At 39.5% G+C, this 23,064-nt stretch overlaps 1 protein-coding gene across 2 annotated transcripts; it reads right to left on the bottom strand.

Moving 5' to 3' along the window:
- Positions 1-8: 8 nt before the first annotated feature.
- On the bottom strand, positions 9-23,064 carry LOC131791650 (uncharacterized). 2 transcript variants are annotated; one of them, XM_059108997.2, is made up of 37 exons: positions 22,747-23,064; positions 19,241-19,312; positions 18,944-19,095; positions 18,281-18,508; positions 17,613-17,833; positions 17,218-17,392; positions 16,775-17,103; positions 16,120-16,270; positions 15,343-15,720; positions 14,832-15,122; positions 13,617-13,907; positions 12,789-13,049; positions 12,390-12,563; positions 11,813-11,968; positions 11,001-11,183; positions 10,414-10,536; positions 10,149-10,228; positions 9,798-9,971; positions 9,424-9,492; positions 8,971-9,091; positions 8,500-8,628; positions 8,300-8,381; positions 8,076-8,175; positions 7,658-7,707; positions 7,315-7,438; positions 6,516-6,607; positions 6,296-6,398; positions 5,710-5,863; positions 5,277-5,346; positions 4,624-4,690; positions 4,076-4,152; positions 3,507-3,636; positions 3,366-3,404; positions 2,746-2,832; positions 2,188-2,384; positions 1,489-1,846; positions 9-980 (listed from the first exon to the last, which is right to left on the bottom strand). In XM_059108997.2, the coding sequence occupies exons 1-37, from the start codon at positions 22,947-22,949 to the stop codon at positions 747-749; spliced, it is 5,925 nt and encodes a 1,974-aa protein (XP_058964980.2). In that variant the 5' UTR covers positions 22,950-23,064; the 3' UTR covers positions 9-746. The 2 variants fall into 2 exon arrangements, with proteins under 2 accessions (XP_058964980.2, XP_058964981.2); XM_059108998.2 differs by having other exon boundaries at positions 1,492-1,846; positions 22,747-23,057.

The raw sequence follows: 23,064 nt of genomic DNA on the forward strand, positions 1-23,064 counted from the left end.
GACTAAACTTAAAATTACAGTTCTCGTTTATTTAACGTCTTGCTTAGACTGAGATACAGGTAAAAACTTATCAAACCAACAATGAGATAAAAAAAAAGCAATAGAAATGAAATTTTAAAAATTGTGACTGAAAATTTTCCACAGTGCTTATGTTGTCTGTGGTGTTTTTTATTGATCTGATGTTCGTTTTAATTACCCCGCTCAAGCACCAGCCTATGGGCGATACCTTTCGGGTTCAGGCTAATTGAAGCAATTGTTATAAAGAAATCTGTAGCTGTTGGGTCCAAGAAATCGTGTAAAAATGTTTTCAGTTCGAATTTCAAACACCTAAAACGGGTTCTCTTTGCTTACGCAAGCTTAACAATTATGAAAAACAGGAATGACTAATGTTATAGGTACGAGTATCTTTAAATACTTAACTTTCCTTATGTCATATATTCTTGCCAATCAGTTATGTACTGGACTTACAAGGCACTGTACATTACTGCAGGATTTTTTTAAACGGGCGAACACACAAGTTTCTGAAATATTTTCATAAATTGTCTTTTTTAGGTGTCAGCACAAACTTTCTTTCTCTCCCATAAATCACGTACCTTGAGGTGCGGTTCACTTGACATCTATTGCGACACTGTAACTAGTTACACGTCACAACCGCGTGAGATGGCATCGCAATCCAGGATTTTGTCTCCTGGCGTGCGGGGTGTGATGCACCTTTCTTCCAAATTAAAAAAATAAGCTAATTTTTCTCAAAGGCTTGCATGTGGCTTTTCCACTTTTTGTGAATCTTGCTCAACTGTCACACCACTGAAGAAACCAGAAGAGTATCGCAAACTCTTCTTACGCTGTGAAATCGACTCTCGGTCGGACTTTCCGAATTCTTCTTCGAGTCTTCGGCGGGAACGACGTGACTTACGTCGCGAGGAGTCCAGGGCTGTGTCCCTTGAACCGTAGAAGTGATCTTCTTCGAATGGAGACTTTCTCTGTAACAAATAAGATTTGAAAGATTGTACAAAGATAAAAAGGTATTGTAACTGAATATCAGGGCCTGGTATAGGAATCAATACCCAAATTTAATGTATGTAGCATGCAGTGTATCTTACATGAGCCATGGCTTATGTAAGACGAAGGTCTTGGGAAAGTCCCGAATAAGCCGTAGTCAAGGAATCATTCGTGAATAGAGGTTTATTTACGGATAGTCGACAACTCAAACTTCGTGTATAGAGGTTTATTTTGTAAATAGAATAAGAAAGATGATGTGTTTTTGGCTCTGTAAAGAAATAGAGAAAGATGTTTTTCGTCTTGTCACGGAACTCAGAATTTTTTCGTCGTCCCACGCTCGTGACAAGACGAAAACATCTTTCCCTATTTTACCACTTGTTAGTAAAGCATGGCTTTCCTTCTCGCGGCGAATCGTAATTTTGGTTGAATGGATACAGTCTATCAGCAGTGGTATCACGTCAAATACTCTATTTTCTAACTGCATACAACTACCTTGTTCTCGAAAGGTCTCTGACGCTCTCCAATCTTGTACGGTGGTGGTGATTCCGGTGATTCTGGTTGATGGTACCCAGAATGCATAAGGGGCTGTCTCTCAGGGATCTGTTGTAGCCTTGAGTGACTCGACAACAAATTGTCGGCACTCTTACGCATGCTCGTCTTGGAATATCTTCGTTCTCCCATAGCCATTTCCGGTTCCTCGGCTCCGTCCGGACGCCGATCGCGATCGCTGGTAGATTCAGAAGCGACCAATGAATAATACGATGAGCTTCCTTTCCGGTTCGGAAACGATTGTAGTTGAATTACATCACCTCCAGGAGAGTCTGGAATCGGTAGACCTTCGATTTTCCTGAAAAAAAAAAAACAACTTGCCGACAAATGCTAGGTATCACCGAAACTTTAAATTAACAGTGGCAAGGTTATTATGCTTACTTCATATGAGTTACACATCGTGTTTTTGGTAGATGATAGGTAAAATCCTTTGGAAAAGCATGACAGCCATAACGTATGCGCAATTCAGAATATAGTTTTTGCTAGAGCACGTCTGCAATTTTACTTGGCTCAAGTTCTGAGCTGCTGAGAATAACGCTGAACACAAGAAAGTAACTGTACGTTCATGGCAAACCTTCAAATGAGGCTTTCGCCGTAATTTTTAAATCACAAATCACAAATCACTTGTTCTGTTCCTACCTTTTAATCGCGGAGTCCATTGGGGCGGGGGTGTCCATAATTGGTGGTGGGTATTCTTCTTTATCGTAAAAGACCCCGGATGTGGTGGAGCCAATACGGGAAAGTCTCTTGGACGAGCCTCGAAGATCCGTGTTGGACTCTTTGATAGAAGGCCTGGTCACTTTGTATTTACCATCCACTGCATTCGCACCGTAATACTGGAAAAACAAACCAGAAAATTTACAAATCTTGGTTTGACGTGGTCTTTACTCCTCTTGACAAAGATATTCGTCATTACAGTGGTCAAAATGTTGTGAACCCAGGAGACGCAGCCGAGTGATTCTATAACAAGCTACAAAAAATTTACAATGTACATTTAAGAAAAGAACCAGGAGTATGGTATGGTGTCATCCCCTTGGTTGGGATACAACCTGATCACAAGAAAACCCTGTAACTGCACTCTATTGCTGCGCCTATTCAATCGTAGCCGACAAGCGGAGATACAACACTTCTGGCCAAGGCAGCCAGATATATCTATCAAAACCAGACACATAAATCAAGCGATCAAACGCATCAAACCTGAACTGTGTCTGTGGTACTGTAATAATTCCGTTTTTCCTTGCTCTGCATTCTTTTAATCTGATAGTGGAACGTAAAGTTCTTGACCTAAATGCACAAAAAAGACGACATAACGAGAGCCATTTTAGGTCCCAAAAGTCAAACCAGGGCCCTATAAGGCTTTAAAGGACCAGGGAAGGTCGGAGGATTTCTTTGTGTCACAATAAAATTAACCTGATCCTCCCATAAGGTTCTTTAGTATTCTAATGTTCCCCCCCTAGCTGGCAATCAATGTTCTTCAGTCTCCCCTTTTAACCTATGTAGGCGACGACAGATCCCCTCTCCGTTCCCCCCTCAAAATCGTGTGATCCCCCACCAAACCCCTAGCCCCATGCCCCCCCTCCCCTCCCCCCCCCGCGATGAATAATGAGTGGTCTCTTAAGGCCTATTTACACGGCACGACTTTGTCGCATGCGACAAGCTTACGACAGGCCTACGACATGACTTAAGAGTCGTAAGCGAGTTGTAGGTTTGATTTACACGAAACAATTCGTGTCGTAAGCCTGTCGTAAGCTTGTCGCATGCGACAAAGTCGTACCGTGTAAATAGGCCCTTAGGAATACAAGAAAAAATCAACTTACGGTCTGATCCAGGAAACAGTAAACAAGGAGTAAACTTCCCTAAAACAAAATAAAAGGTGTTAATAAAGAATCTGACTTTGCACAATTTAACTTTCGCAGTTTATTCTGACCGACCATAAAAGCGCAATCATGAGTCTTTACCTGCAGTATACATGCGCCCGCGAACAAGTACTGCCACAAGCTCTTCTCGTGATGTCTGACATAAATGGCGGCTACAACCCAGGTTCCCGCGATAGCAATAATGAGGAAAATTAGGAACAAGACTGACAGACTATGGAGAGGAAAACACCGTTGATTAAAAACATCCGAGTAGTTAATATGGAAAGACAGCATTGAACTTTTGACGATCAGTTGATAACTTTTCGGACTCTTGGTGCAAAAGCTTGGATGAAAAACCGATATGGATCTACATTTTTAGAAACTTCAAGAGGTCGTAAACGTTACTAGTACCCTTGCTTGAGATGGAGATAGTTTTCGAATCAAAGAAAATTTATGAGCTGGCTATCTTATTCCAATAAACCCCCACAAGTAAAATCAGTGTTGATCATTCGATGAAATGAAATGTTTGGAGAATTAACGAAGTTTTACTTGCATTTGTGAGTTTGTGAAAAAGCTTACGAACGAAGAAATCTGAAGGAAGTAAGAAAGTCGTAGTTCGATTGATGCTTCTAATATTATAAAAATCACCAACAGCTTGATGTTAAACTAACCAGACTTTCCTTCTGTCTTTAGAATCGACAACTCGTCCCTTATAACAGAGAATCATCACTACTAACACGAGAGTAACCTGAAATGAATCATTGTAAACCTGATTTTAGCAGGATTATATTAAAAAATAAATACCGAAGAATTTGGATCTTTTTTACTTAATTTTCTTAAAGGATACGATGTAGGTATAGCTATTCGATGTCAAAAAAAAAAAAAACGTCTTAAAATGACTCTACACGGTCTAAACCTTTTACACTCCAACAACAGTATTCGTATTTTCCATACTGATCTCTTTATATTTCCAATGGAATTAACGAGGAGAATTTTTTACACAATCAATAGCTTCTTCAATTGACGATCATTTCCTTTAGAAGCTTCTCAAGACCTTAGTGTTTGATTCAGTCGGGATACTGTAAAGAGGAATTAGATGCTAGTCACCCTTAAAGGGTTATAGAGGAGTTGTTCCTTCCCTTCTACGCTGTGCGAGATCCCCTTCCAATATGACAAAACAAATTACACGATGAGTGCAACGATCTCGTGAGTGGCTTACCAAAGTAAATCCAGCGGCTGGACAAACGTACGACCACATTAACACGTGTGAGTAATCTAGCCAACACCTATCCGAAAGGAGATCTTTTGTTAGTTTCAGCCTGGGCAGTCTGTGGCTCTTAGGCGCGCGATGGGCGGAGATAATAGTCAGTGGAAGAAAGGGCAGAAAAAATGAAGTAAAAAACTGCGAAACTTCCCTTTTGCTAGATATACCCTGTGGGCCGGTTATCTACTTGAGGTTTAATTCAAATTACGGTTTTACATAATCGTGGGTCTCAGGCTTTCTCTACAAGAGGGTTGATTTGATTAAATAAATGTCCTTCCACTGTTAGCTCTCGGCCCTCTTGACACTGTTCACAGATAAAAGGTCCAGCTAAATATAGGATTGTTTAGGACGCGGGTTTGTTAAACAACGGCTCAACTTTGTTTAAATTAACGGTCCTGCGTTTTGTCATTCCGCTTCAAAACCAAACAAACAAATAGACGCAAACCTAACACAAGAGACAAAACATGAAAAAGAGTCGAAAGTTTAAGTAAAAGCAGAGAATTTGGTAACTTAAAATGAAGGAAGTAACTGAAATAGGTTTCAATTTTGTTATTTACCGAGGCTCAGTACAGACCTGACAGGACTAAAACTGGCATGAAAAAACTAACCATTCATCGTTACCATAACCTTGTAACTGGGTGACGCCGAGAGAGACTCCAACAGCAATCAGTGGAAAAACTGTGGAATAGATTAAAGGGTTAAAACACAAATACTGAATGACGGAACAGGGAAATGTGCAAGAATAAAGGCATTCGTAGAAATAATTACAGAGGTAGATTTTTCGACATTTTTAAATTAGCGGCTGTGCACTCTTGGCGCGGCTCACGAAGTTTGCTCGGTTGTGGATAGAAACCTTATATAGTAACATTTTACAAACAATATACCTTAGCACCTCCCCCAGCAGACCTCAGTTTTGGCGTAACATTTTAATTAACAACTAACTGATAATAAATAAATTATAAGAACTAAATCAATAACTAAATTCTATTTTGTCACCATTGCTAAAAGTTGTAAATGGAAGAAAATTCAGTTTCAACTCACTCCAACCAATGATAAAGAAGAACTTTAGTCTGGTCGAGTTCTTATTTTTTCCTGTTGCAAGAGTCATGAACAGTTGAAGTCCTTCACAAACTGCCCAACAGAACATGGCGATGAAGAAAAACTGAAGTAAAGCTGCTACAATGGTACAGACCGCCTGGAAAGAAAGGAAACAAGATCAGGATCAGTTGAGTAGCAGGTCGAGGGATTGGTCATAATAGTCATTGAAGTAACAGTTTTAAACGAAAATGAGATTAAGAGGACTTTTAGAAAATAAAAGTATTATTTCGCTGCATATGGAATTTGAGCTGCTATGATCTCGTTAAAGGAATCAAACATACAGGAAAGCACATGACTGCAAAATAACGGGATGCAAATTTTTCTGGTTTTCCGAACAGCTCGCAGGTAACAATATGTATTCCTAGGAAGAGAGAAGAATCGTAAGAGAGAAGTGTCTGTCTTGTCCAAGAAAAGGACACAGCGAGGTTAAGGTTCGTTCCCGGACTCCTACATAAGGAGATCAGCATACCAGCTACCAGGCCACCTTGTTACCACAAAAGTTATACAATATGACTTTCCTTATACTCACCGGAATTTTCGTCAGTCTGAGCCCACCAAGGAAAAGGGCTATGCCAGCGGCTATGGCCAAACAAAGGTTAATGTGTATAATGGACCGTTCGTAACGACGCTTGCTGAAAATGAGGAAAAACAGACAGGGAGGTTGATCCCACTCAGAATCGAATGAGGAAGTGAGAGACGACAAGTAATATATGTACACATTTCAGTAAAATTTACGTTTGAGTACTGACCAGTACAGGTAAAGGTGTCGTATCAGTGCCAGAACTACAGCTAACAGCAGCACTCCACAGCCGATGTATATTTTTAGGCCAAAAACTAGTTCCTAGAAAGAAACGAAAGAAGAAAAAATTGAAAGAATGTGTTTAAATCATGCAAACGCTCACCATGTTTTATTTATAGCACCGTTAGAGGACACTGAGATCAACCGTGGATCATCTTCCTTTAATTTCTCACGTAAAGCCGCAAAACAAAGACAGAGGTCTTCGTCTCAGTCTCTTAAAATATTTTTTTTCCATGTGAGTGCACAGCTCTTTCAAACAAATGATTTGTCTTAAAATTTTGTGACGATTTCTTGGCTTTTTTCTTGCCAGGAGTGATCTAAATCCACATTCCCGTTTTCTTGATTATTTTCAAATAAACGTTAAAGCTTTGTTTCATTAACAAAAACATTAAGCTGTTTTGTTAAAAAAAAATCTCCCAGTCCCTAATAAGCGTCCTGTCTCGAACAAGCGTCCTCCCTTGAGGTACCAAAAGGAAATAAGCGCCCCGGGCGCTGAATTGAATCATTACGGCACACCCGAAAGCAACGTTTTACAATTACAGAGAAAAAGTAAGTAATATCAGTAACAGTTTTTTTAGATGAAAAAATAAGTTTTGTGAAATATTGTCAAGAAGTGACAAGCTTAGACATGGCTTACTCTGTCTACTCTACTGAGTAGCGAACTTTGGGTGGCTCTAGACCAAACTCTCTACCCCCTCCCCACCCTCCTGCTACTCGTAACCCGTTAAGTGAATGCGATTGACGCTTACCTTGTCATACACAGACAGCAAGGCAAAGCTGGTCAGGTGATCACATGCGCATACTGTGCCGTTACTACCGCTGGACAACATTTGACAGCCATCAGATGACCAGCTTCCTCCGAGTTCCTTGGATCTAAGGGAATAAATCAAATCATTAAATCACGCTCGTTGTTTCCTTTACACTCTGCTTCAATGCTGAAGATCTTCGCCTCGAAGATACAAGGCATTCTACAGAAAGTTCACCCCACCCACCTCAGTTTGCAATGAGTACGAGGGTTTCATGTTTAAGATTCAAATTGGTGACAGCTATAGGCTACTATGTGTTATTTTACATTATTTGGAGGCAACTTACTTTTTAAAGTCCCAGTAGACGCATTTATCTACTGCTTCCACATCTGATGGCTAGAAAATAGTAAATTAATAATAGTAATAGCAACTTAGTAGTTAATAATCAAGGTCTTTCTAGAGATTTCTTCCAATGGTAGCAAACAATTGGCGAGTGTAATAAAATAAAATACAGAATAATGTGATATGCGGTGAGAAATGATCCGCTCGAGCTTGGAACTAGAATTACATGAAACAAAACTAGGTGAACAGCGCTTCTGCCAAATTAAAATTTCCGACACAGATAAAGATTGTTTGTGGAAAAAATGTGGTTTCCTCATATTTGTTCAGCTGAAAATAGCTTCAGCAGGAAGGTGGCCGTATGAAAGACCGGTTTTCGTTAAGTTGACTTCGGCTACAATCGTTGAAGAAGTGAGAAAGACTACCTTTTTATTCCTCATTGTAATGGTGACAGGCGGGTCCAGTTTCCCCTCGGAAGGAACTGGAGATAAGGAGCTGGACACTATCGGCGAACTTACATCAAATCTGCAAAGCAATAATATAACGGATTCATATTGCTAAACAACAAGAGAAAATGATGGTCCCATTTAATTCTCCAGTAAAGGTTGAGGTTAGGGTTAGGGATAGAATGAAAAGTTTACAGGCTTACCTCTTTATTCCCTCTCCCCTCTTTGGCAGGAGTTCACCCAAATCTTCGAATAAAAAACTCGTCACTTTAACGGGCAAGTCACCTGAAACATGAAAATAGTATGGAAAAAAAATTATAAGATAACACGGCACTGATCTTTACAGTTCAACAAACATGACGAGTTGTTTACAATTCAAAAGTACTTATTAAGGATGTGTAACCTTTGTATTTGGCAAACAATTCTTGGGGCAAACGAATCTTCGCTGAGCCATCGTTGCTTTGTTTCGAGCTTTGAGGATACTCTACATCAGTCGAAAATTTGTGCGCATCTTTAACCATCACTTTCATTCCTACAACCACAAGAGGAAAACAAAAGTAAAACTTTGAAAAATCAAAGCTTTTGTTCCAGTATTTTAAAATCCTCAAACCTATCGTAAAACCCGTCTTTAAGTGAAATTTAAAACCCAGCCTTGATCATGTAATTGTTCCGCTATAAATAACAAGGACAAATTAGAAGATGAAAAAGTCCGGTTTTTCTTACTTACTGAATTGAAGTTTAAAGAAAATGTCATATTCTGTTCACCACTTCTCTGTACTCTGTTTCCGCTCGTAACTGAGCGCAACCACAATCAACTGAAGATATTTTAAAGGACTGAAAATGTTTCACCCAACCGTTTTATTGCCATGCTCACCAATATTATTCGTTTTAATATCAACAGTGGCATTCTCAGAGCTCTGTTTCTCCAGATCTGAGGCGAGCTTCATAGCAAACTTGTCTAGTAACGCCATTACCTCAGTTACGCCCTTTGAGTCCTGTAACAATAAAGAATTTGTTGGCTATTTTGAGGAGCTATGTCATGTAAACAAGCAAAGCGTGCGAATATCATTATCTACTGAGACCTTCACTTGATTCATGTGCGTTAAAAGCGATCCTTTATCTTAAAAATCACCTAGCCTCGTTTAGAAAAAAGTTTCTTACATCTAAGGTAACCCTTGTCCCTTGTCTTTAGTACACTACTTTTTCGACAGGATTTTGTTTTGTTTCTCTATTAGAGTGGAAAAAAGCTTTCTCAGTGCAGAGATAGGAAGTTACTGCGGCCCTGTTAAGATCTCGAAACTAATTTTTATTCAGTTAGTCTACGTACCTTTTGCACTTCACTCCATAGCTCTTTATTTTTCTTATCCAAGATGTGACTAGAAATTTGAATGACTTGCTGGAAAAATGGTGATAACAACAACATTATAATCAAGGTACCGGCGACACATATCACATACAGGCCTAACATATCAAACTGTAAATTAGGAAGCATGACGAATAAGCAACCATAGTGTTAGAGGAAGAAAAACGTATAATTTTCCTTACTGCATACGGATACAATTAAATATCAATGATTTAGGCCTAACAAAGGCCGTACAAAGGCCTTGTTTCGGACAAGCTGGGGCCGTCTATCCTTTACCACAGAAATCTAAGGGTAAGATAGTTTCCACAACGACACAGTAACAGCCCTATATAGTTCACCTTGGCAGAAGCCATTCGTTGTGTGGAATTCAGATTTGACAGAACAGCGTCCATCCCCATGACAATCATGACCAGGTCACCCGCCATCGGTTGTCCGGAGCTTGGGGCGGAGGAATTTAGTACAGTAGCCAGTAGATCCTCGGCACTGATGTTTTCATCGTTAAATTGTTTAAGCTGTTCAAGAGAAAGGAAGGATTCAATTACAAAAATAAAATTCCAAGAAATTCAGAAAATCGGTTGTACCAAGAACATATAAGTCGACGGGCTTCTTGAGTTTAACGTCTCATTGTAAGTATTCTGGTGGGAGATATAAACATTTCAGTGAACTTTTATCGAAAAAAGAACTCTTACTTTTTCGTTCAGATCAGTCATCTTGGCTGAGTACTTCCACACTTTCCCATCCGATCCAGTAACAAGTCGTGTTTTCTGCTCTGCAAATTATATAGATCGACAAATTCATCAATAACTAAACAAATTATCTAATATGTTTTTTGTTTCATGGGTGCTATTTACGTATTTTACAAGTATTGTTAAAGCTTGTAGCTGAGTAAATAGCCAGTGATCAGATTTGCGACATATTTCACAAAGAACTGTATGTAACTGTTTTAATTTGTACCTTTACATTCCGTTACGCCGTCTCCTTCGAATCTTTCCTTGCATCTGCACGTGAATGAGCCAACAGTATTGACGCAGTCAGCATTCTTGTGGCAAGGAGAGCCCTCTTCGCATTCATTTTTGTCTGATACAAAAGATATTGCTAGTCAAAAGTTGACATAGTGTGACTTCATCTTAACAGTACATAAGGGAAGTCGATGTTAATGAACTAAGATAAAATGAAGTTGTCATTTGTGATTCTTTCCCACAAAGCATCCAAATTGGTGAATTTTCCCGAGTACAAAACAGTGACTCCATTTACTCTGTGAAACTTATCTGTCGGCTTAAGTAAGTGAGCTTAGTAAATAGTTTATTGTATAGCACTCGGACTAAAACCTTTTCATTTTGAATTTTCCGGCTTTCGCGACCAAAAATACACGGCTTATTACTGTTTCCGTGGAAACAGTCCGTGTGGCAAAATACGAAGGACTAGCTTGCCATATTATTGTATGTTACTGTGAAGATGAAAATATTTCTGTTTGATTGACTGGAGCGGATATTTCCAGCGACATTTCAATTATCTGCGATTCAAGATATGTGTTTCTTCACCTTGACAAGACGGATTAGGAGTACTCCATTCTGTGTCTTTGCCACAAGTTACACTCGACACATCTGAATCCGCCAGTTTATATCCCAAGTCACAGTTGAGCCAAACTGTCTCAGCAATACGATAAGTCGGTTTATTAGGCATCCATTCTCCGTTATCGTCGTCCGATGGCGGTAAACAAACAGCTGAAACAACACCAGGGAGAATCGTGTAAATAGTTATTGGTGAATGCCTTATGGACGAAAGGATGGCTTTTCCGTCTGCCGTTTAAATAAATCCATGCAAATGTCAGTAAAATGGCGTGTGAGAGATGCAAAAGAACAACTTGTCCATATAGGTATAAATAAAGCGTCTTATTTAGAGAAAGAGGGGTTTTGGAAAGAAGTGCGCTTGTGGCTTAGGGCTAATCAGAGTAAGACAGTGAGAGATAACATAGAAAAATAAAAAGAACTGAATGTAGATATGTAAACAGCAGCATTAACTGATGGGAAGGGGAGAAGGAGTGTAAGAGCATAATGGCCTCCGTCATTTTCGGGATGTTTTTGGAAAACGCGTAACGCCATTCTTGGTTTGGAGTTGCGCTTATTTATCCCCTTGAATTTGTCTCCCAGGTAAAAGTAAATTAAGGCTCGAGATGCTTCTTAGGAGATATTTTCTTAAATGATACGATTCCTATTTATTAGTGCAGGCCGTCTTCCTCGTATCACAATCTGAGGCCCTTGCTAAGAAGTGCAAGGTGACGAAATCCTACTCCCTTCTTTCGCTCTACTATCTACCAAGAGAATACCGTTGATATTCTCTTGTATCTACCTACCAGTGCAAGAAAATCCATCACCAGCATATCCCCTCGTGCATTCACACCTGTATGAGCCCAAAGTGTTCACACAGCGGGCTTTGTCATGACAACTTCGAAGCTTGGAGCTATTCTGGGTACTTGACGGTAATGAAAGGATCGCACATTCGTCGAGATCTGGCCGGAAATAAACATTTGAAACGTGATTAAAAGTTTTATCTTGTAAGCCTCTAGACTCTGAGAGCTACCACAGCCATTTACCTTTTAATATGTTGTAAACTTTCTGAAGCATTTAAACTTAAGTGACAGGAATTTGCGCAGAAGCATTTTTAATCTAGACGTGGCTGTAATGAACTGACCAAGGGCAGGCAATGAAGCGAAGAGCGACTGAGAGCATTTTGGTTGCCTTTGTTAAGAATTGAACGTACTACATTGAATTAAGTCAGGCTTAGGGTGGCTAAGGAAATATATGGCGTACAATTGTTAGCCCGAAAACCTGAATACATTCCATGGGAATACCACTTAATTTTTCCAAATTGTAACATATCCCCTATCCTTACTCTCTATTCGCATAAAATTGATTGACCCTGTTTCATACCGTTACATTGGGGAAAGCGTTTGTTCCAATTCCCATCTGCCTTGCAAGAAAGATTTCCATCTTGTTTTTTCTCAAAACCTGGCTTACAATCCACGATGACCTTTTCTCCAACAGCAAAGAACTTGCGATCTGGTCGGTGAGACGCATTGGGTTGAGAATCAATTCTACAGGCAGCTGAAATGCAAATATGAAGAACTTATAAATTCACCGTAAGACAAGGCAAACGTTTTCATGCATGCATATTAAGACATCACCAGTGTTGACCGACCGACCGGCTGACTGACCGACCGACCGACCGACCGACTGCCTGACTTATTGATTGAGTAACTGGGTGACTATCAGACTGACTGACTGACTGACTGGTTGATGTATTGCCTCAGTTATAACAAATGAACTTACTGTAGACACTTATTGTAATTTTAGCTGCGGCCGTCTTCACAATGTTGGTTGCTGAGCAGGTGTATTGACCTTCATCAGACTTTTGGATGTTTCTGAGTAATAAGCTGCCATTTTTTAACTGCTCTGTTGGCGTTTGCGCGGAACCAACTTGGGTCCACCGTATGGTTGGCACAGGGTCCCCAACCGCTTGGCAGTTGTACACAGGAGAGCTCCCGGATGGTTCCGCTGAGCCGAGAGGCTGGATTGTGAATCTAGGGGGAACTACATGAAAGATGTAAGTTTAATATCAGTTTAATATTTATTTATTTTAAAGTTTAATATCAGTGGTATGAATAATTTGAAAAGTGGATAGCTTTAAGCAGGACATTTTTCAAATGAACATTCAGAGTGATCCGGAATTGCACTGGATTCGTTTCCTTTCACTCGGGCAATGACTCAGAGAAATCGCACCATCCTCTTAACTACTGAAATACAAAACGCAAACCAACCAAGACAAGGTTACTCACGTTTTCTCGACATTGGGGTAGTTTTAATAAGTTTACCATAGGATTTTATCAACTTCCCCTGATTTTTCCCTCGTTTTATTTCGTCGATGTGATTACCTTGGTTTGGGGAAAAAAATTACTGGGAAACTTGGGGAATTAAAGACCAACTAAATTACCGAAAGGCAACGTTTTTTGAAGGTGATTTGAATTCTGCAGCTGTAATTTTTAGATTTAAAGTAAATGTACTGGTACGGTTGTATGACAGTTCAAAGTAGTTCAGTCCCTTTAGGTCCCAAAACACAGAGCACATCCTGATATAACCCTTTATATCTCTAGAACTTACCCAGCACCCGCAGAAAAGCTGTGACGTTGTTGAATCCTATGGGGTTTTCTGCTCGGCAGTGATAAAGTGCTTCATCTTTTTTCTGAACACTGCGTATATTCAAAGACCCGTTGGGAAAAATGTTGAACCTATTGTCCAACTTAAGTACAGACGTCGAAGTAGAAGATCCTTTTACGAGTTGAAACCAGGAATACTTTACTCCAAGGTCACTGGTTGCTTTGCAATCAAACATGACTGAATTGTTTACCGAAGTTGTCAAGTCGCTAGGACGTTTCACGAAATTAGGAAGCTCTGCAAGGTAATAAAGATCACATGATAGTAAAAATGATGTCCCTTCTTTGTTTTCCATGATTTTCCGCGCTAAGTATAAACCATAACGTCTTTAAAGGGAAAATTTCAAACAGCTATGCTGTTCTTCGTCGAGAACTTGATAAAAAACAAAACTAGTTTTGTTGCAAATGCATCTGCAGACCTGAACACGTTTTAGGTGAGTTGCGCAGTCGAGATAAGACGCAATTTTCATGGATAGAAATTAACAAATGTAAGCAGGTAACACCCTTCTTTCCTAAGTTAAAATCCAGAAAAGTGTTCATAGAAGAGTGTGCAGAGAAAGATGGCCTGAAAGTTGTTCTAAAACTGTTAGCTGGCTGCTGCAGATCGGAACTGACCAATCACAATTGACGAACATCACTTACGTCCAACAGTCAACAATGTTACAAAACAACTGACGAATTGAGTTGCGCGACCTATTCGTATTATATCCGTTCGACTATTCCCTTAATCCAAAATAAATTGATGTTAGTGCGCGGCGAGGATCTGTGGGAGTGAGGCCTGAGAGTGAGGCACTCATACTGCAACTTTTACAGTATATTTTTCCCTATCTAACCAACTACCATGAAAAAAGCTGTTGTGCGCGCTTATAATAACCAACGAAAGTCGTTTACATGAAGGCTATTAATCGAACGATAATATTACAAGAAAGACTGTCAACCCTTTACACCCTTACATCAGTATGCATATTCTCTATACTGTTCCCTACACGTATTTTAACTTACTGACAAGGAGAACTTGTTTAAAAATCGAGAGCTTCTTTAGTTGGTGACCATTTCCTTTATTCTCATGACCTTAATGTGTGACTCAGGAGTGATACTGTTGGGAGAAATAAGGTGCGAGTCACTCCAAGGGGTTCAAGGGTTAAACGGTTGTTCTTCTTACCAGCAACTTTAACTGTTATGTCCTGTAACTTAATCCCTCCAGAATTGACAGCTGTGCAGTAGAAGTCCCCTTCATAACTTTTCTTGGCCTTCCTCACAAACAACGATCCGTTAGAAAATGGCAGAAATTCCAGATCAGGAAGGTGCTCTCCATTAGGCCACGGTAGAGTTTTTGTCCAAAACAACTTTGCTCTTGGATCGGAAATAACTTGACAGTGGATCCATCCTGGTTTATTAAGAGTAAGGTACTGTGGACTATTCCTCTTGAACTTTGGTGAGATTGGGTGGAGTCCTGTGTGATATATAAAACAAATGCAATTTTTTTCTTTTTTCCACAAAGTTCGTTTTTTTTTTGTTTCATCCTTCCTAAAAGGAAGCCAGCCGAGGATCGACAAAAGCTCAGAAGTTTGATTAACCAAATAAAAGTTTTAGCCTCAACTGAAACCACATCTATAATATACTTAGATATTTCAAACACATTACATATGAAAAACGATCATTTGACGACGTACCAGACTGTGTGGTTTCAAACAAATAAGGAGAGCTACAATTAGACAGAATCAAATTTTTTCCAGCATCCACTCTGACACATAATCCGCTGGCTTGATGGCTGATTGCAATAGTACCATCAGGATTCTCCCGTTTTGCAAATGTATCACAAAGTCCATCTCTCAAAGCAAGCTGATCTTTTGCATTCTTAAACACACACTTTCCACTACAGCTGTGAATAAGGCTTCCATCGCGACGAAAAGCCATCATCACTCCCTCTCCCTGACAGAAGGACTGCAAAGTGAACAGAGAACCGTCTGATATTTCGCAAGGATTGGAAATCGTACGTGGAGACCAGCAGTTTTTGGTTGAGCTACTTCGAATGATGACAGAGACGATATCTGTGACGAGACAAAGTACATCATTTGATTAAAAAAATAATTCCAATGTACGTTTCAAGTCGACAGCTCTTTACTCATTGTCCATTGACGCTCCGTTATTCTGTTTGAGTCACTTGCATGTCATCCCGTCTTCACTATTTACACTAGTGTAAGCAGTAACGGTTCATTTTCGACGTGGGTCGAAAGGAAGAGAGCTGAATTGAAATCCTGTCTAAGGATACCTGGAATAAAAAACTGGAGGCTTAACAGAGACCACGGTTGAGAACAAACGCTAATCAAGCTTAGCTTTTGGATTCTTTGAGCAGAGGACGAAACGGTTAGCCTTTTAATTGCCCTGATCCCAGCTCATCCCAGCCAATGATTAATGAATTGATCAGACCTTCTTTTAAATGGTTTTACCTGTAACACATCCATATAATTCGGCTCGTAAGCAGATTGTGTTTGTAGGACTGCTATACAATCCCGGTTTAATTCTTACATAGCGTGCTCGAAATCTCTGATTAAACCAGTTTGTAACCACATTATGCTGGTCTACATTGCCATCAAATGCCTGAAAATATACATGAAAAGAGGGATCAATGTCAGTATCTAAGAAACTGCACACCTACCCCTCCCCTATTACAAGAACACGGAAGATTAGGTGCACAGTTGCCCAGGTACTATACTTGATAGGCAAACTAATGAATCTTACGTGACCAAAGTGCTTTGGAGAGAGCTCTTAAGTTATTTTTGATATTGTTTTTGATTTTAGTTTTTATATTGTGTTATTTTCAGTAGAGGTCAGACAAGTTATCAAAAATTTGTAGCAATCGATTTAGCAGCGTCACGCTCAAAAATCTGTTCAAGCAACAGCAATCATAAATATCATCCTTGCTTGAATCTAACAGCTATAACCATGTACCATCCGGTAAGTTGTAGAATCATCGAATCGAAACTGAATGACCTCATAGGCTTTACATCTTAAAGATAACTTCTCCTCATCATTGTCTACCAGGTTTCAGATCCCTTTTCATCCAAACTTACTGCCAACCATTTCAAGTCTCTCAACACTCACCCTGTCATGTCCAAACTCCTTGTAATCCTTCCAGTTTGTTCCATCCGTACTGTGCTGAATGGAATATTTTACTACCCAGTTAGGCGCGTCAATTTGTCCTTGGGTGGCCACACCCGACAATGTCATCTCTTTGTTTAGATCAATCTGAAGGTATTGGAACTTGTCAGATGACTGTGCACACCAAGCCCCACCCATGGCCCCAGAAGGCTTATTATTCAATCGGCCATATTCTGCTTTGAAACTCTTGTCTTTACCAATTTTCTGGCTTGATGCTGTGATTTGACCATTCAAAATTGAGCCATTCGCCATTCCCAATGGATCATAACAAGCTGCAGAGAAAAAAACACATAGGCAAGTAATGAACGATCTTAGTTATCCCAACAATGGTCGTCATTACATTAATTCTCCTGCTATGTGAAGGTGTAGTAAGAATATTGTCTTACTCTTAATTCCCTCTTGAGGACAATAGTCCAACTCCACAGCCAGATTCCCACCATGCGCTCTGCAACCTCCGCAATACCCCCCGCATTCTGCAGAAACCTGCGTGCGATCCTCATCAATGTCCAGTGAGTTCTCGATATCTGAAGGAGTACCATATGGCTCCCAATAAACCTCCTCCTATGTTTGACCGTGAAATGCAGAAATAGTAGGTTATTATACTTAATTAATCGAAAGATTAGGCAGGTAAGCAACTTTCCTTTTAAGTGTCATAGAGAGTCAAATCAAAATAAAAGTATTTTCAACGGCCAGTCAGATCAAAGTAAAAATATTGGAACGAGCCAATGAGAACTCAAAGCAAATGTCGAATGAGGTGCGAGTCACCGTGCCAAAAACTCACCTTCAGACGGAAGCCAGTCCCCGTGAGATCAATTTGAAATTTTCCTTTTCGGCAACTTTCTTTGCTGGCGGAGTAACAATCACCCGCTTCTCCGTACTTGATACGTTTTCCAGAGCTTGTTGTAGAGTAATAGAAGTCATCTGGTACAATACTCATAGAGTTCAGATCCACGAGAACTTTGGAGAAGTTGGTTAACCCTGCCTCAGTGTACATCGAGCCACCTGTGGAGGTATGAGTCGAATATTACAATGTGACTCTAACTAGTATGGGGCCATGAATTCATAAAACCCCTTCTATCGTACGCCTGTATCTCAGTCTTACCTTCGGTGATTTTGATCAAATATCGTGACTGATTCTGTTACGAAAATATCCCAACCTCACGTATACCGTAAAGAATACAATTTTGCCGTATTTAGGCTACAACAGCATTGCCATATGTAGAAGAAAATTGTAGTACGGGTGATTTTTAAAAGTACGAAAAAATAACTTAAAAAAACCTAAAAAAACAGTTTAGGTAGAGATGAGCTCTAAAATAGTCAAAAAACTTGCCTTACGTGTCTTTGTTTTCATACACCTTCTTACTACGACTTACGAAGCATTTAGGTGTCAAATGTTTAATGTAATCAAGCGATAGGAATGTAAAAGAATCCACGTAACCGTTGTCTTACCACTGGCCTTTACGCATTTGTCTCTGGAAGCAGACGGCTGTTTGTAGTCGTGAACATAAGCGTAGTTTTTGCTTTGCCCAGATATAAGTGTAATGTATTCTTTAGGAGAATCTGTGGCCATTCCTCGACAGAATAACCGCACGTGTGTATCACAATTTGCGCTAATTTCCATCGAGTACTCTTTATCTTCGTTGGAGTTCTGCGCAACTTTGACCAAAGCACAGCCTCCTGCAAACAACAACAACAACAACAAAAATATTAACGACCGTGTTTGATGATACAGGAATAATTATTAATTCAGAGTAGGTCGCTATCTCTACCTTAAAAAGTGTAAATACTTTCCTGAAAAAAATTTCTTTAAAACCCCACGCCTAAATACTACCGCTTTTTCCGGACTGAAGCCTTCAAAGAATCATATAGAGACTAAAAGTTTGCTGAGGCCCCATTTGACGTGCATCAGAATCCAGGCCCGTTTTGATTATCGAACAGTTGCTTCGATACCTTAGTAGCTGGGCGGCATGCAAAGCCCTCAACCAGATGGAGTGCTTGGAGACGAGGCCTGATAACGGCTACAGGGAGACTAGGCACGACATGCAAGCTTCCTATCTATCCCTCGCTATCATTTTCAAGAGAGGAATTATATTATACCACTTTCATACTTACGACAGAAGTCCCAGAGCTTGAGTGAAGCGATGTCTTTGTCACGTAATCTATCTGGCTTATAGCAAGTCCCGGTAAATTTTGCGAGGTGGCGAGTAGCATTGTGGAGACCGTAAAGCTGACAGTCGCAAGACAGCGGATTTCCACTCAAGTATCTGAAAAGGGTAACTCACTTTCAATAAAAAACATAGGCCTTCAACTTTCCAAATGCCACACTAGTTATAGAGGAAATACTGAACATGTGTATAAACGTGAAGGCCAGAACAACTGCTGGTACAAGATGAAACAGTAATAACTTACACTTCTTTCAGATTGGGTGTGTTTAGGAATAAGCTTGAAGGCACGATCTTCAGCCGGTTGTTTCTTAAGTCTCTGCAAATATGAAAAAGCTGAGTTACTGAAAAGCCACGTCAAAGGGTTAAGTTTCTGAAGATGATACTACAACACCTCGAACACAGATTTTTTCAAAAGCAATTTTAACAAGGACGATGGAACGAGCATTCTTATGAGCAACTAAAAATAAGGTCCATTCTGTTGGGGTTCTGAGTACATATCTCAACACTGGCGACTTTTTTGGTCACTTATTGAGGTTCAGTCATTCTGTATAATTAAGTGTGCTTGGAATTAGGAGACAGTCTTTCCGTGTAATCGCTTCTTAGGGAAGTAGAATTTGCGTCTGTCGTTGAGATTATGGGAACAGTAACAAATTCGCTTTACTTCCAGTTTGCTGCGTCTTTTGGATTGCAGTGTACTCATGGCCTTCCCTTTCTTTGTCAACAGACATGGGAAACACCCCGCTGAAAACCCAAATTCCTTCCAGTCTTAAAGAATTCTTTCGAGGACCGTTACACTAAAATCTACGACGTATACCGTATTTATTCGGCTATAAGCCGAGACCCCAAACTTTGTACGTGTAGACTCGGCATAACGAGAACCAAAACTAAATCGAAAACACCCGGCTATAAGCCGAGATCCATTCATAATTACAAGACTGAATTGTTAACTACGGGAAAACCTAACATTTTCTGAAAAAAATCACATTAGTTTTCATAAATGAGGCTTGGAAGATGGTGATTTATGGTGATTTAATACGCAAAGGACAAAAAAGCTGCTAACTATTCAATTAAAAAGCAGCGAATCATAACTCAGATGAATTAATGTGATCCAAAAAAATAAATTTAAAACTGTGATGTTAAGCGGCATCACCGGTACCTACACATCCGTTGTGTCTATCAAACAATCTTGTGTTCGTTTATTTCATGTTTCGTGTTTCTTTACTTCGGCTCGGCTTATAAGTAAATACATCCCGATTTAGTAGAGTTTCCAAGCGCTGGAAAAATGTTTTTCAAAAACTTTCGGCTATAAGCCGAGACCCCCTCTAGAGCCCAAATTTTAATTCACTTAAGTTTTAATTCGTGTAAAAATCGCTCGGCTTTTAGTCGAATAAATACGGTAAATTGGGAAACAAATAAGCTAACTATTTACTTTTTTTCTCGTGGTATGCTGACAGTTATCGTCAGTTATCTCATATAACCGAGTGTTTTATTCCCTAGCCAGTTGCCTCAGCACTTTATAAGAGATCGCTCATCAAATAGAACACTATCCACAGGCCTCTTGATACATCAGAAGAACTTTTTGGCAAATAGCTCGCGTTTAGAGTACCATTCTTGCTGTCATTTACTGACAGTCATTCTTTGATTCCTTTTCTGTTTGAGCGAGTGCTACTTTTTCTCGTCGTTCAAATAAGTAATAAGGATAGTTTGAATGGTTGTTAGTTTAATGCAAATAACTTGAACTTGGATTTGGTTCCGTGTAAACACTTATCCACGTGACTTCTAAGTTACGAAATTATGTCGGTTGAATCGATTTTCAAAACCCAGGTTGACAGATTAGCAAATTTTTACTTGATTTTAGAACTTTCTTTGCTATTAAACATCCAAAAGGCACTGGAAATGCTTCCGATTGCAACCTCTCTCCTTGTACGTGCCTCTTGTCACCAGCGAGTTTAAAATAAATTGACAGATTTTATCCTGGGGTTATTATGTCCCAGTGTGAGGGATCATTACGGTAACTAAATATTTACACCAAGCAACGCGTGGAGTAAAAGTAAAATTTCTTTAAATTTTCCCGAAAACTATGCTTTTTATTCTTATAATTCGGCTATCAACGAAGTGCGACTTTCTGTAAGGTTGTTCGATTGTACTACACTAAGGTCACGCAACACTACAGACTACATTTGCCAATATTTTGTATGATGAAATATTATTAGGATGCTGAAAGATGACGCAATTTCGCCGAAAATAAAAGCAACTAAAATGAAATTATATTGATTTTCAACAACATTTCTTCGATCGTATCTATCTTCGAGCGTTCTCTTTCGAGAGCCTTCTGTTGATAGTTCATCACGTTCTTTCTTTCACCACAGAACAATACACGGCAGGCTGTACAACAAGTGTCATTTAATCGAACTTATAATCACTAATAGATGATGTCCGTCAATACTAGAAGGAAATGTATAGAAGTAAATGTTCCATGATGAAAGGCTGACGATATTGGGTTTCGCAAAACGAAGTACATTATTAAATCCATTCGCACGGAACATTGCATGTGAAATGTAAACGTTTTGTTGACAAAAACTTACGGTTAGGGAAAAAATCTGAAGAATGACTTTTGAGGAGGATTGGTGTGGACAAGCAATTTTGCCACAAAACACAAATCGCTGCCGATTTTGCACATTTAGCAAAGCGGGTTAATACTATCGATATTATAAATGAACGTGATGTTTTAAATTTTTGTCAAAAGGAAGTTGCAAATAATTTAGAGGTCACAGCGAAGTGTTGACCTCAGGAACATTCGATTAGACTTTGAGAATGATAAGCTTACTGGAGCTATTCTTCCAATGTCGCTTTTTGTTGGCGTTATGACACTTATAAAGTAACAAAATTTATGGCGCCCAGCTGGATTTAAGGTGTCACTAAAATCTCGTTTAGACACGTCAATACGAGAGCATGCAATTAGACTCTACGTGTGAATGAAAAATGCAAACCAAGGAGAAATGAAAACAAACTGAAAAACAAAAAGTGTGAACCCAAGCACCATAAAATATATGCTCAACGATCCAAAAATTCGACCCTTGTTAAATGCAACCGATTTATCAGTGACAATGGAGAAAGAAATTAACAAGCTTGACAATTTTCCCCGAGTTGTAGGTTTCAATACACGAAAAAGACGCTACAGTGAACGGTTGTCATTCATTGCGTCCTTTCGATCGAGGAGCGAGGCCCTACTGTCTTTAACCTCATTTATCGCTATTTATCATTTTCACAAAGTGACTGAAAACTTAGTCTATTTTTTTGGGGGGGATTCTCCATACATAACCACGTAACCACAGGCACAATAAAAGACCTTCGGAACAACTAAATATCATTTACATTCGCGTTGTTACGACTCGTTTCCCCAGAGGAAACCATTACAACAAACCTCCACAAGGTTATGACATGTTCAGGATGTTAATGAAGCATGGAAATCCAACGTGTCTCCTAAGATCAGTTGAAGATAACTGTGTAAAATTGTCTGATAGGTTACTCGTCGTTGATATATTGTGAGTAAGGCGGAAATATATTGCTACTTCAGATCCACAGCTCAAAGATCGAATAACGAACAAGAACACGATCTAATCTCCTTGGCGGGAATACGAACCAAACAATAATAAGAAATTGTAAATATTCTCTTTAAGCGTCTAACAGTTAAAGTAAAGTAAAGCTTAAAATATTAATGAACGAAATTTATAAACTGTGTTCACTTACAAGTGAGTCGCGTCTGTGGGGACATTAGGAGCAACTTCTAATCCGCCAAGTTTTGCGGAACAATCAACAGTCTTCTTAAAACTCGGAGACCCAGTAATCCCTTGTTGTGTGCACTGGCAATTTTTCGGACACTGAGCAAAACATGGCGACGGAGCAAGCACGAAGAATTCCAGCAATAGCAATAATAACGGAACACACGCCATGTTTGTTTGAAGCGATCGCAGGCGATATTAATATGCAAATCACCTCGCCAATGAGAGCATGCTCTCGTGAAATCTCCAAACAATGAAAATCTTTTGCTAATTCGATGATTTAGGT

The sequence above is a fragment of the Pocillopora verrucosa genome, chromosome 10 (genome assembly GCF_036669915.1).
Source record: "Pocillopora verrucosa isolate sample1 chromosome 10, ASM3666991v2, whole genome shotgun sequence".
NCBI classification, from domain to species: Eukaryota; Metazoa; Cnidaria; class Anthozoa; order Scleractinia; family Pocilloporidae; genus Pocillopora; species Pocillopora verrucosa.